Source organism: Mesoplodon densirostris, chromosome 17 (assembly GCF_025265405.1).
Source record: "Mesoplodon densirostris isolate mMesDen1 chromosome 17, mMesDen1 primary haplotype, whole genome shotgun sequence".
Classification (NCBI taxonomy): Eukaryota; Metazoa; Chordata; class Mammalia; order Artiodactyla; family Ziphiidae; genus Mesoplodon; species Mesoplodon densirostris.
The window spans coordinates 8383859-8397824 of NC_082677.1; the positions used below are offsets into that span (position 1 = coordinate 8383859).

General features: G+C 40.4%; 1 protein-coding gene across 1 annotated transcript in view; it reads left to right on the plus strand.

The window, feature by feature from the left end:
- Window positions 1–13966, plus strand: part of FRY (FRY microtubule binding protein) — a 323927-nt gene that overhangs the window by 119690 nt on the left and 190271 nt on the right. Inside the window, exon 2 of the mRNA XM_060079899.1 lies at window positions 1520–1719. Within this exon, the coding sequence (XP_059935882.1) occupies window positions 1520–1719 (200 nt within the window). The remainder of the gene's footprint in view (window positions 1–1519; window positions 1720–13966) is intronic.

Sequence of the window (13966 nt, forward strand, 5' to 3'; positions counted from 1 at the left end):
AGGCTCCGGATGCGCAGGCTCAGTGGACATGGCTCACGGGCCCAGCCGCTCCGCGGCATGTGGGATCTTCCCGGACCGGGGCACGAACCTGTGTCCCCTGCATCGGCAGGCAGACTCTCAACCACTGCGCCACCAGGGAAGCCCTAGAGGCCATATTCTTAAAGTTTAGTGGTAGTTGAGACATGGGAAGACCCTCCAGATGTAAGGGAGTCCCCGACTGTAGGGCAGGTTAAATGAAGTAGAGAGGAGGCGACGTTAGGAAAGCGTAAGAAAGATGATAGAGAATCTACATGACGTGAGGACATGCTGGTAATTCCATAAAATTCATAAAATTTTTGCCTGGCTTCCTCAGAATTTAGCTTGAGATAGAAGTTTAAGAGAAGCCTTGAGTTCATTTGTAGTTTTGAGAGAAGAGTGTTCAGCTTTCATGGAGAACTTTTCCCTCCTTTATTATCGATGACATACCCCCATTCTCTTGACAGCCAAACCAACGTCCACACTGGACATCTGCTTTTGTTTTTCTTCACTCCTCTCCTTAATCTCTGTATCCAGTCACCCAAACTATCTAGTTTTCCTTCTAAAAGCCTACTTTATCATCGTCCTCAGCATACCTAATGCCTGTCACCTAAGCTCACCTCCTCTCATAGTTCTTTCATTGAATATTGTTAACTGACTATCTTACAGGTACTTAGGTGGAAGGGGCTAGTCCTTGTTAGAATTCAACATGTCAAAGGATAGTCAAAAGTAGAGAGACATGAAATTTTCATTTATGAATAAAAACATTTTTTTCTGTAACTGTCAAATTAAAGCAGTGGTCCGTCTGTTGCATCCTGAAAGGAAACCACTGACTGGAGATTCTGATAATGGCCTCTGTTTAAGATCTAATCCAAGTAGGGAATCTGCACATTTTATAAAGGATGAGGAGAGGCATCCCAAGCTTGAACCAAAGGATGGTGAGAGGGAAAAGAACCCACACTTTGGATGGCATAGATGGCACTGCTTGAGCCTTTTATCTTTCAAGAGGGGCATCCCTTTCAGGAGCAAGAGCCAGCTGGGCTTCTGAAAATTGGTTCTTGGAAACTTCTGGAAGGGACGACCCCAGAGTCTTTTCCATTATTAGAATGAATCACAGAAGACAGAATGCTCCTGGTTATCGGGAAAACCAGGACAAGGAATCACTTGTTTTCCCCTATACATTTTCTTAGTCCATTTCCCTGGAACATAAAAAAGAAGCTAAAAACATCCTAAATGTTTTAGGGTTTATCAGCTGTGTTATGTCTTTGCAACACAATTTACCTAAAGCAATGTGGTAACCAGAAGTATTTCAAGATAAATATGGCATAACACACACTTATATAATCAAAATAGTTAAATCCTAACACCATAAAGCCAGGTTATGACATTGAGTATAGCCTTCTTCATGTGATTCATATCCTTATATTTACAGTTTAACATAGCCAATCTGAATATTGATGATGTTATTTTCAGCCAGTAAGAATATCCGTTCTGTTTTTTTCAGCTTCTCCAGTTGGCAACGGTTATATCAAGCCTCCAGTTCCACCTGTATCTGGCACACAGAAGGAGAAAGGGCCACCAACCATGTTACCCATCAGTGTGGACCCAGACAGCAAACCCGGAGAATATGTCCTCAAGAGTTTATTTGTCAACTTCACCGCTCAGGCTGAGCGCAAGATTCGAATCATTATGGCAGAACCCCTGGTGAGTATGCACAGGAGACTTGCGTCTTCTTAAATTCATCTTGACACTGAATATAGATTTTACAGCTCTCAGAAAGGATGGATGGCTTTCCCCCTAGTTTCCAAATGTTTGATACCATAGGTAATTTTTAAAAGATAATAGTTCAGTTTGCTGATTTAAGAAAAAAATTGTGGATCCTGGACTTCAAAACAACGCTTAGCCAATACAGTTCAGCAGCACGCTTCACCACTGCATTTAGGACAAATAAGCATAATTTAACGTTACGCATAATTTAACGTTATTAATCATAGAAAAATTGTGTTCATAGCCTCTGCTGTGTCATATACTTTAGTCAAAATCTTTTGTCCTATTTTTAAAGTAAAAGAAAAAAAAATCATCATTCCTTAAGGGCTGGCCTGAGCTCCCAGTTTGAGAACATATGGTCTCAGTGACATCTTATCCAAGGAAATTTTTTGGTGAGTCATTCAGAAATACCACTCTGTTATCTGAAAATTGGAAGACCGGGTATTCTTGACTCAGTTACCTTTAGGTCCACTCTTAGATAGATAATGCCCTTCAACGTCAGTAGTCAGTATCTTTCTTTGCAAACGATTCTGCTGCAAAATAAGGCTTGTGGCTTCAGCCTTATGTTCACTACTTCAACAAGGGCTGTAAGGACAGTGTGCTAAATCTCCAAAGGACAGTCAGAAAGGGAGAAAGTCCAAATGGAAGATTCAGATTACTTGTTTTCTGACCTTGGTAAGCCACACACAATAAGAGAAAGGAAAGGAATTCAGAGTGACGCAGCTCTTTGTATGAAGCTTGGTTTTGTACCTCCTGTGAGGAGACTGGGACAGGAGAAGAGGTCTGGGGTTGGCTTTAAGGCAGGGGTCCCCAACCCCTGGGCTGCTGAGCTGTCTTGTTAGGAACCAGGCCGCACAGCAGGGGGTGAGCAGCGGGTGATCCAGTGAAGCTTCATCCGCCGCTCCCCACTGCTCGCATTACTGCCTGAACCATCCCCTGCCCCCCGCTTTCTGTGGAAAAACTGTCTTCTACGAAACCAGTCCCTGGTGCCAAAAAGGTTGGGGACTGCTGCTTTAAGGCATCATAGCTTAAAATAATTGAATGTAATATTGAGCCCACTGCCCAAGTCTCAAAAAAATACATAACGGATGATATTCGACATCATCTGTTAAAAATAACCTTTATAAGAATCACAATTTAAGGTTTGGGAATCAAAATTCAAGAATATTTAAGTGTATGGTTGCCCGAAAGTTACAAACTTTGCATTTTAACATTTTTATTAGATCAGTGAATACTAACTTCCTATTAAGGAAAATGTTTTATTGGTTTTACTGTTTAAATCATTTATAATAAATGAAATCTTAGTACTGTACCTTTTCCCCATTCACCCGTGTTTTTAGTACTCTTGCTACTAATAATAGCTAATATTTCTGGAGCACTTACTGTGTGCCAAGCACTGTGCTTAACTTATTATCTCCTTTAATCTTCACAATGACCTTAGGTAGGTAGTATTTATATCCCTGTTTATAGCTGGGAAAAGCTGGCACAGAGAGGGGAAAGTAATGGCCCAAGGTCACACAGCATTGATTTGAATTCAAGCTCGTTCTCTTCAGAGCCCACCTCTGAACCATTCTACACTCTACTGCCAGTCATTTTCATGGAAAGATACCTTCTTTCACTTTTTTAAACAAGTCAATATAGGGCTCCCCATAACTTGAGTCCAAAACTCAGGTGCCCAAATTCCCATTGCTCCAAACAGTGCTGATCCATGGAACCCACTGAGCTCCTTGAGGGGTGCTGAGGCAGCCCAGGCCCCCTCCCCCTGCCAGTGCAGGTCGGGAGCCACCTGGGTTCCAGAGATCATGGGGGAGTTAAGGAGGAGAGAGTGGGAAGGCACAAAAAAGAATCGTTTCACTCCTTGACAGTGGAACATTGCCAAAGTAATAGGCCAGGGCTCTCTGAAATTGTGTATTATGGTGGACTTTCCCAAGAAACTGGGAAGTTGTACAGTAGTTGAAAGAGGTGCTTAGAAGGCTAGATCCTGAGCCATCCCTATTTCCAAAATAATCGTTTAGATACTGTTACTTAAGAATTTATGAAGTAAAATCGTTTGGGTTTAACTTTTTCATCTTTAGTTTACTCAGTTTGGCATGTGTTTGCATGACATTTTTCTTCCTGGAGTAAACATTATGTCTGAAAAAGTAACACGTACCACAGCATTCTTTTAATTAGAGGTAGCCATTTTTGTTCCTTTCTGTGAGACAACTTAAAGGTCCCCAAACAAGAAAAATGGAAAAGGAAAAGTGCAAGTCCTCTTCATCAGCAAATTTTCATTGTGTGTCCAGGGTGAGAGAGTTTATTAGATGCTGATGGCCAAGTAGATGGACATTGTGTTTTTAGCTGAAGAAATGTATTCAATCAATTTTCAGTATCGTTGCTTTTTATAAAAAGAGACTATTTACTCCCCTTGTATTTTTTGGCAGAGATGTAAGCTTCTGTGCCATTTCCATTTCTTGTCTACTGAAAAGTGCTTAGTAATTTTTGCCCTTGTATTTGCTTACTTATGGGACAATAAATGTGAGTAGATTCTGTGGCTTGTTACCTGATTCTAATGTAAATGTGCATTTGGCATTTTGTTCTGTAGCCATAGCAAGAAGAGGTGTTATTTTTGATGCATGTGTAGTACATTTAAAGGGAACTCCAAATAAATGTGCCCTACTATTTCTTTTGCTGAGGTTGGCTTTATTTAGAAAGACGTTGAATCTTTTAAAAACCTGGATTTATATGGGCTTGTATCATATCACAAAGTTGCATTCTGTTATCTCTAATATAATTAAAACTTCTATGGAATAGCAAAGTTAATTTTTTTTTAATTTTGTAGGATAGATTTATTATCTATGGGGCTACTCAGGAATCTGTATTTTTTAGTTTTATTTTAAAAAATGAGTCCCTCAGAATTCCACATCAGTTAGACTGCATGGGATCGATTATATACAATATTAAATTAAAGTTGTATTTACGAATTACCAGTATCCAAATAGGTAACTTAAATGGGGAAGAAAGGACAGGAACCAAAAATGTTCTACCAAAATAAAATATTAGATATTTTTCTTGTTAAACATCTTTCACTGGTTCAGCAGTATTGTCCTTTGTATCCAGAAGATGCTCAGATCATATTCATTAATATTTATGGATAAGTCGATAATTTTATTCTATTTTTGTTGCTTCATGGGGTCATTTGATAGCATTTGCTCTTGGCTGGTACCATTATTTCACCTTTCCCAAGCGAAGTGTTTTAAACAAGGTAAATTGGGTCATCTGTATCTTTTTTATATTTTTATTTCAAAACAGAAAAAGTACAGAAAACAATGTAACAGATGCTTTCCCTCTTGCCTCCTACTCCATTCTTCTGGTTTAAATTTTCTTTTTCCCAAAGTATATCTTTTTGTAGTTCTTTAAGGAACAGTCAGTGGGTGGTAAATCACTCAGTCTTGTTTATCTTGGATACCCATATTTTCCCCTCAATTATCAGTGATAGTTCAGCTAGGAATAGAATTCTAGTTTGACATTTATTCTCCTTCTAGACTTTTGACAATATATTTCACCATGTTGCCTCAAACATTGCTGTTGAAGAGTCTGTGGTTGATTTGCTATTTGTTTGTGGATTATTTACTTTTTTCTCTGTTTGCTTTTATGGTTTTTTGCTTTGTGTATAGTGTTCTGCAGTTTCACTACATTGTGTGTTTAGATGTGGATTTATTTATTTTTTATATTTTATTTTTTTAATTTTATTTTTGCCTGCACACAGGCTTTTCTCTAGTTGAGGCGAGCGGGGGCTACCCTTCATTGCAATGAGCGGTCTTCTCATTGCAGTGGCTTCTCTTGTTGCAGAGCACAGGCTCTAGGTGCACGGGCTCAGTCGTTGTGGCACACGGGCTTAGTTGCTCTGCGGCATGTGAGATCTTCCTGGACCAGGGCTCGAACCCATGTGCCCTGCGTTGGCAGGCAGATTCTTAACCACTGCGCCACCAGGGAAGCCCCTGGATTTATTTTTATTTTCTTGTTTGAGACTCATGTTTCTTGAATTGAGGGTTCATATCTTTCATCAGTTCTGGAAAATTCTTAGCCATTAATTATTTGAATATTGCCATTTCTCCACTTTTCCTCTTCTCTTTTTCTGGCATTCATATTAGATGTACATTGGACCTTCTCGTGATATTACATATCTTTTTACCCTTCTTTAATTATTTCTACCTTTCTGTCTCTGGCTACTGCATTCTGAGTAATTTTCTCAGGTCTATCTTCAATTTATTAATCTTATCTTGGGCTATGTCTAATCTGTTGTTTAATGTGCCCAGTGAGAATTATAATTTTGGTGATAGAATTTTTTATTTCTAGAAATACTGTTTTAAAGTCTATTTAAGTGGGTTTTATTTTTTTAGGTTTTTTTTCCTTATGTTTAGCATTTCTTTTTTCTGTCTTTGATCACCTTAAACTTACATTTTTGTGTGTGTCCTCTTTTAGGTTAGCCCCAGAGTCTTCACCATCTGGGCCAAATATTACATTAATTTCTTGGTTTGCAGGTTTCTGCACCTAGAAGGTGATATAAATGTAAGCTCCAAACTCTTGTACAAGACTTGAGACTGTGGTTTCAAATTCTTGGGGAGGATTTTGTTGTTGTTTTAACCTAGAACCCAGGCAGGGGTCATTGGAATATGTTTTCATCTTCCTGTGCCAGTGCATAGATTTGTCCCTAGTCCACTGTTTCATTGTTTAGGACCAGGGTTTTTATAGGTGTCTTATTTCCAGTGTCCCACCTCTCAAGGCTCACAGCTTTGTTTCATGTGCCCAAGTGGACAACAAAAAAAAGCCTCCAGCATAACAAGACCAGTAGTCCTCTCCCTGTGTAACCATTACATCACCTCATATCTTTCTGCCTTTCATTTCCCTTTTCCTTTCTTGTGAACTCACTTCTGCCTTAAAAAAAAAAAAAATCTTATACTCCATTCAACATTTCCAAGTGTCTGTAGCATGTGAGTTTTTGCATTGTCTTTGGCCATTATCCTGCCAAAGCCCTCTGCAGAATTCTTAGTTTGCCTTTCATGCAGATAAGGGCAGGGTGGGTCTTTGCGCTGTGAGGTTCCTGTGCAAGCAGACGTTCCCATGGCGAGGTGGGTTGTCCCCAAGATGAATAAAAGGGAGAGTGAGGGGATTGTCACCAAGTCTTCCTCTTCTGATCCTGCCTGATGAGTTTCCCCTAAATACAACCTGTCCCTTTCACTCTCTTATTCAGATCCTTCACATCACACCCTTCTGCTCCTTGATTTAGCTCCAGCCTACCTTTCTTCCTCCATGGATCTCTATGGGCCATGTTTCAATTCTGTGCTTGCCTGCCAACGCGTGTATAGCACACTGTCCCCTCTTCCTGGAATGCCCCTCATCTCTCCATCCTGCCTATCTTTCAAGGCCCAACTCAAACACCTTTGAAAGGTTTACTTGATTTCTTCTCTGCTGACTCCACACAATTACGCAGTTGTGGATATACACACTTGCAAATCTCTATTTTATCTGAACCGCCATATCATTATCTCAAGCAAACTGCCTTCATTAAATAAGAGTATTCGAGTAGACTAGAATAGAAAATATCAGAGAATGTTATGGATTTTAAGGGTAGATGTTGTTTTATGGAACTTTCAGTTGTGTGTATATATATCAGACCTTGGTTTAAATGTATATTTTTATGGTATAAAATTTATATTTTAAGGGTGGAGGATACAGACTTTTTGTAAGCTAAAGAAGCATGTTACTAGTCTAAGTTCCTACAGGCATTAACTGTGTCTTATCTACACACACACACACACACACACACACACACGTCCCTGTGTCTAGAAAATCTCCTTTATATACAGTAGACAGTGTTTTTTGAGTATATGAATGAATGAATGGATAGATGAATGAATGGATGAAAAAAATATTAATAGGAACTTCCCTGGTGGCGCAGTGGTTAAGAATCCGCCTGCTAATGCAGGGGACACGGGTTCAAGCCCTGGTCCAGGAAGATCCCACATGCCGCAGAGCAACTAAGCCCGTGAACCACAACTACTGAGCCCACGTGCCGCAACTACTGAAGCCCGCATCCCTGGATCCTGTGCTCCACAACAAGAGAAGCCACCACAATGAGAAAGCTGCACATTGCAACGAAGAGTAGCCCCTGCTCGCCGCAACTAGAGAAAGCCTGCACGCAGCAATAAAGACCCAATGCAGCCAAAAAAAAAAAAGAAAAAAACTATAAAAAAATATTAATATAGTAGCTCAGAAGAAATGTAGGCTCCTGTGTGTTTCTGAGGGTCGTCTTGCCAACCTCTAAACGGATAATAATGGATTTTGTTCTGTCCTTTGTCCCCTTGGCAGATGAATGCCCTACAATCTGCAGAGTACAAGCGACGTTAATTCTCAGCCTTCTGCCTTGGGGCATCTAAGGATACCTCATTGTTCCTTGATACGGTCACCTGCTCCCATTTCACCGGAGCAGTGTGTGAAGAGGAGGATAGGGCTGGCTCTTAGCGGTCGGACTCAGCCTCCGAATACATGCTCTCATTATCTCTGAGTCTCTCCGGTTATATAGCATGTGTCACTGGAGTCGCAGGCAATGACCTTCTCAATAAACTCTCTTCCAAAAGACAAGGCTCTCCAGCTTTTCGAAACTCAAGGGCTCGCATAATCTTGACTTTGCAGATTTAATGGAAAAGAAGAGATAAAACAACTTTTCATTCAGCTTGATCTGGATCTGAATCCTGATTCTGCCTCTTTAGTGTTGTGAGGCCTGGGGCCAGCTAGTCAGTCTCCCTTGTTTCTCATTTGCAAGAGCCCAGCTCATGGGGTGGGTGAGAGAAGTCGAGGTAATGTGTGGAGCTGTGACGCAATTCTTAGCACGTTCTAGGTGCTCAGTTTTCACCACCATCATCATCCTCATTGTCATCGAGGAGTTGGTATCAGTAACCTCATCTTCTGGTATGTTTCTCTGGTGGCCAGCCTGGTGCTTCCTCTCTTTGTGTTCATTCAGGAGGAGTGGAAGCTTGAACAGGGTGGTTGGATGCCTGCTGTTGCCATGCCCTGTTATTGTCAGATGGTTCTTCTGATCTCTGCCTTGGCAATGGGAAAGGTATAGCCAAAGCTGGTTTAAGCAGACCTGGTCTGGACCCTTTAGGGATTTATGCTCTGGGAGGTGACGGAGGCAAACAAAAGTCTACAAGAGAAGGCAGCAGCCCCACTGGCTCACTGTTATCTCCCGCAAAATACTTATGCGGGTATAAGTTGTGAGGACCTAGGAAATGAAACCAGGGATTTGAGGCAAGTCCACATAGAATGGTTTTCCAAGGGGAAATTTCACAGGCCCTGGAGGATCGGGGTCTCGGAGACAAGTAGGAACATTGTCGTGCCAGGTCGTGCTGGGAAGCCAGTGACCCAAAATGTGAAAAGCTGGATTATTCAACTAAGTAAAGCAAGTTCAGAAAACTTCAGCACTTTCTTTTTTCTCATTCGTATGTTTAAATTTATTGAAAACGTCAGAGGGAGAAATATCTAATTTTCTTAAAGTTAGTCATCAAATCAAACTAATTTTTCCTTTTTTCCTGTTTTATTGAGCTATAACTCATGTATAACATTGTTATTAGTTTCAGATATACAACATAATGATTTGATGTATTGTGAAATGATCACCGCAATAAGTTTCATTAGCATCCATCACCTCACATGGTTACAAATTTTTTTTCTTGTGATGAGAACTTTTAAGATCTACTATCTTAGCAACTTTCAAATCTACAACATGGTATTGTTAGCTGTTGTCACCATGCTATATGTTCATTCTCAGAACTTATGTTTGTAGTAACTGGAAGTGTGTACCTTCAGGAATTTTCAACCACACTCCTCAGGCTGCCTGTTTTGTCCACCCTCCTTCCTATAATTTGACCAATACGCAAAAAACTTGGTTTTTCATCACAGCCCTGCTACTAGCCTCTGCTTCCAACAAAGTCACTTAAATGTGATCCATCATTGTTTTTTCTTCTATGAAATGTTCACAGTCAAGCCCAGTTTTAGCTCTAATGTGGATAACGAATGAAATATAAGCATTAACTCTCCACATCTCTGAGTGAATTAGTCATATCCCACTGAATCCACCTAGGTTAAAGCTTCCATTGTCCTTCAGAGGAGCTGCAGTGAAGCTAAACTGGGTGCTGGACCAGGGGTTTCATCTGGATCTACAGCCTAACAGCATAAAATGTCAACAGGAAGAAGAAGAAATTCTAACTCACCTAAGACTTAGAAAGCAAGTAATGTATTCTCTACTTTAATTGAAACCTGGAGAGAGGAAAAGATCTGCATAACCTCAAAAGAAGAACACACACCTTTCATCTTGTCCTTTAGCAGAGCCTATGACTGAGCAGGAGGGCAGAGCTTGCCTTCCTGTAATGTTCCCGCATTTAAAAACATATTTCGGGGCTTCCCTGGTGGTGCAGTGGTTGAGAGTCAGCCTGCCGATGCAGGGGACGTGGGTTCGTGCCCCGGTCCAGGAGGATCCCACATGCCGCGGAGCGGCTGGGCCCGTGAGCCATGGCCGCTGGGCCTTTGCGTCCGGAGCCTGTGCTCCGCAACGGGAGAGGCCGCAGCAGTGAGAGGCCCGTGTACCGCAAAAAAAAAAAAAAAAAAAAAAACATATTTTGGATGAAAGGTGATGTGACAGTGGGAAGATTTTATTATTGAGCTTTGATAGCCCCTGCTCACAAAATAGCTAATGGATGAGATACAGGCAGGAGCTTTCAGACGTTATCCCTGTGTTGAGCTTGGAGCATAGGTGAGGGAGGGGTGACAGGTACTCACTCATAGAGATGCTAACTGGGGGATGCTGGGATGGAGCCTTAACAATCATGTAACATGATCTAGCTGGTTTGCTAACATAAGAGACACATGTCAGGGAATTTCTGTTTTAATATAAGACTAAAAATAAACTAGAAGTAACACAAAATAGTTTCTTAGTGTGCACGAGTTTAAAGAATCCAGGATGCCAATGTCTATTGCACCCACACCACCAACCTGTAGTGAACGTGTCATGCCATGAGACTAAGCCTGTAGGGACAGTGGTCACGGCCAGCTGGCACAAACCTGGGAAGGCTGAGCAATTAGCTAATGGCCACATTACCGCAAGCTAATGTGGTTCTAGGTTCACGAAGTACTACTGCCTGTTGACGAACACTTGTTTCTTGGCCCTGCATCTCAGGCTTTCAGCTCCTCCCCCACCTGATGTCGCAGGGCTGGCATCAGGATAGCTCTCCAGTTAACCCCAAACTTAAGCTGGACATTGTGTTATAATAGACACAGGTGATCCACCACCAACAAAATAAGTACGGTGAGTGGTTCTAATTGTTTTAATGAATCTGACTGTGGCTCTAAGTAAGCAAAGCCTTTAGTAAGTGAAATACACACTCACTCCAGCCTCCTCTTAGGATTTTAGACCGGGTCTGATGAGAGGTAAGAGACTATGGTTGGGATACAGTCTACTTGTAGTTATAAAAGAGCTCTTTTGGGCTTCCCTGGTGGCACAGTGGTTGGGAGTCCGCCTGCCAATGCAGGGGACACGGGTTCGTGCCCTGGTCCGGGAAGATCCCACATGCCGCAGAGCGGCTGGGCCCGTGAGCCATGGCCGCTGAGCCTGCGCCGGAGCCTTTGCTCCGCAATGCGAGAGGCCACAACAGTGAGAGGCCCGCGTACCGGAAAAAAAAAAAAAAAAAAAAAAAAAAGAGCTTTTTTTTTTTTTTTGCCTCTGGCCCATATACAGATTGCACGTTCTGCTGTAGTCTTGTGTTTCACCTCTGAATAGACTCTTGATGTCTAGATACCAGAAACTATCAGATTCTTTAATCAGGAACTTTTTTAATATTTAAGGAATTTGTGAATTCGGGAATCCTGCTGCACTAATTGAAAGGCAGAATTACTACCTCTAATTAAATTTGAATCTTCATATGGTGAATTTCATGAAAACTGTTATAATTAGTCATGCTTATTATAGCCTGATAGCCAGCCATTCACTAACCTCAGTGTTGATATTTCAAGATAGTATTTCATCATACTCAGATTTGCACGTCGGTGGGTTTTTTGCACTGTTGTATGTGTAAGTCTTCCTATACCACCCAATTGTTACATGTCTGTCATCTAAGAATGTGTAAATAGCAGAAACAGCAGCTTTAATACCTCTGTGCACTGTGGATTCAAGTCAGCTTCCCAAAAGGACAACCAGCTAGTGTTTTTCACCAAACTTCTCTTTAAAGAGGTTCCTCTTACTTCAACAAACCTAGTAAGGGAAATATAAAGAGAATAAAAATAATTTCTAGATTTAGCTGCCTACTGAGTATAGTGATAGAATCAAAGCAATGCTGTCTGTTAAGGAGACTCAGAAACAGTTCAGGTCAGATAAGGAATATTTATGTTACACTTGACAAAGTACTAGCTTATTTTCCAAATTATAAATTTAAAAATAACTTAAAAAATAGCTATTTCTTAGCAGAGCAGCTCAGCCTGGCACCCCTTACTTACTCTAGTAAGACTTTCACCAGAAATCTGAAAACTCACCCTAACTCAGAAAGTAAATAGTATTAATAGCTAAAACCAGACATAATTGTTGAAAGGTTGCATTTAGCTGCCGAGTGAGGTGATCTTTCCAATGAACTCACAAACTCACTTTTTTCTGTGTACCGTTCAACTTGAAGTTTGTTTTCCTTGTTATGAATATGCTTGGTTTCATACAGATGAAAAGTTGTTCTTTTGTGACTGTTAAATGGAACTTTTTCGGCCATGAAATGAAATTTAATGCACCATGAGAGTAAAAGTTTCACTGAACCTTATAGCAAATAAAACATATGGAAAGTATCATGAAGTAATACCAAAAAAAAAAAAAAACCCAAAGGGGTTTTTACTTCAACTTAATCGTATCCAATTCAATTCATCCATGGGTGAGGCCATAATTTTTATGTCCAGTGACTATGAGAAGATTATCAAAGTTTCTTGTTTTTGAGAGTACAAAATCAGGTGAAGATTATTCCTCAAGTTATTTTCAGTCTAGCCTTTTCTGATTATAGGCTTCTTCTTACTATTTATAGAGACATCATTTTTAACACAAAAGATCATTTGAAAATACATCATGATTTTTTAAGTGACAGAAAATACCAATAAAAGTAAATTCAGGGACTTCCCTTGTGGTCCAGTGGTTAAGACTTGGCCTTCCAATGCAGAGGGTGCAGGTTTGATGCCTGGTCAGGGAGCTAAGATCCCACATGCCTCGTAGCCAAAAAACCAAAAAAAATAAAACAGAAGCAATATTGTAACAAATTCAATAAAGACTAAAAACAAATGGTCCACATTAAAAAGTAAGTTTATTAATATGACATAATAAGCATTGAAGGACCATTCCTACAATCACTATGATATAATATCACTGTATTTCCACACAGCATTTTGCATTTTGACTTTCCTGAAAGTCACTGATACAGTTTTAGGCAGCAGCAATCTTTAGCACTGTAGTCATTTTAACTGGCTAAAATTCAACAGGTCATGCTAACAATAAGAAGACATATTTTATTAGGTAATTTTGATGGTCACTTATGTATGTATCTAGTATTTCCAACTTAAATGATTCTTAAAATTCAGCATTCCATGTGAATTGGTACAGCCACTATGGAGAACGGTATGGAGGTTCCTTAAAAAACTACAAATAGAACTACCATATGACCCAGCAATCCCACTACTGGGCATATACCCTGAGAAAACCATAATTCAAAAAGAGACATGTACCAAAATGTTCATAGCAGCCCTATTTACAATAGCCCGGAGATGGAAACAACGTAAGTGTCCATCATCGGATGAATGGATAAAGAAGATGTGGCACATATATACAATGGAATATTACTCAGCCATAAAAAGAAATGAAATCGAGCTATTTGTAATGAGGTGGATGGACCTAGAGTCTGTCATACAGAGTGAAGTAAGTCAGAAAGAGAAAGACAAATACTGTATGCTGACACATATATATGGAATTTAAGAAAAAAAATGTCATGAAGAACATAGGGGTAAGACAGGAATAAAGACACAGACCTACTAGAGCATGGACTTGAGGATATGGGGAGGGGGAAGGGTAAGCTGTGACAAAGTGAAAGAGGGGCATGGACATATATACACTACCAAACGTAAGGTAGAT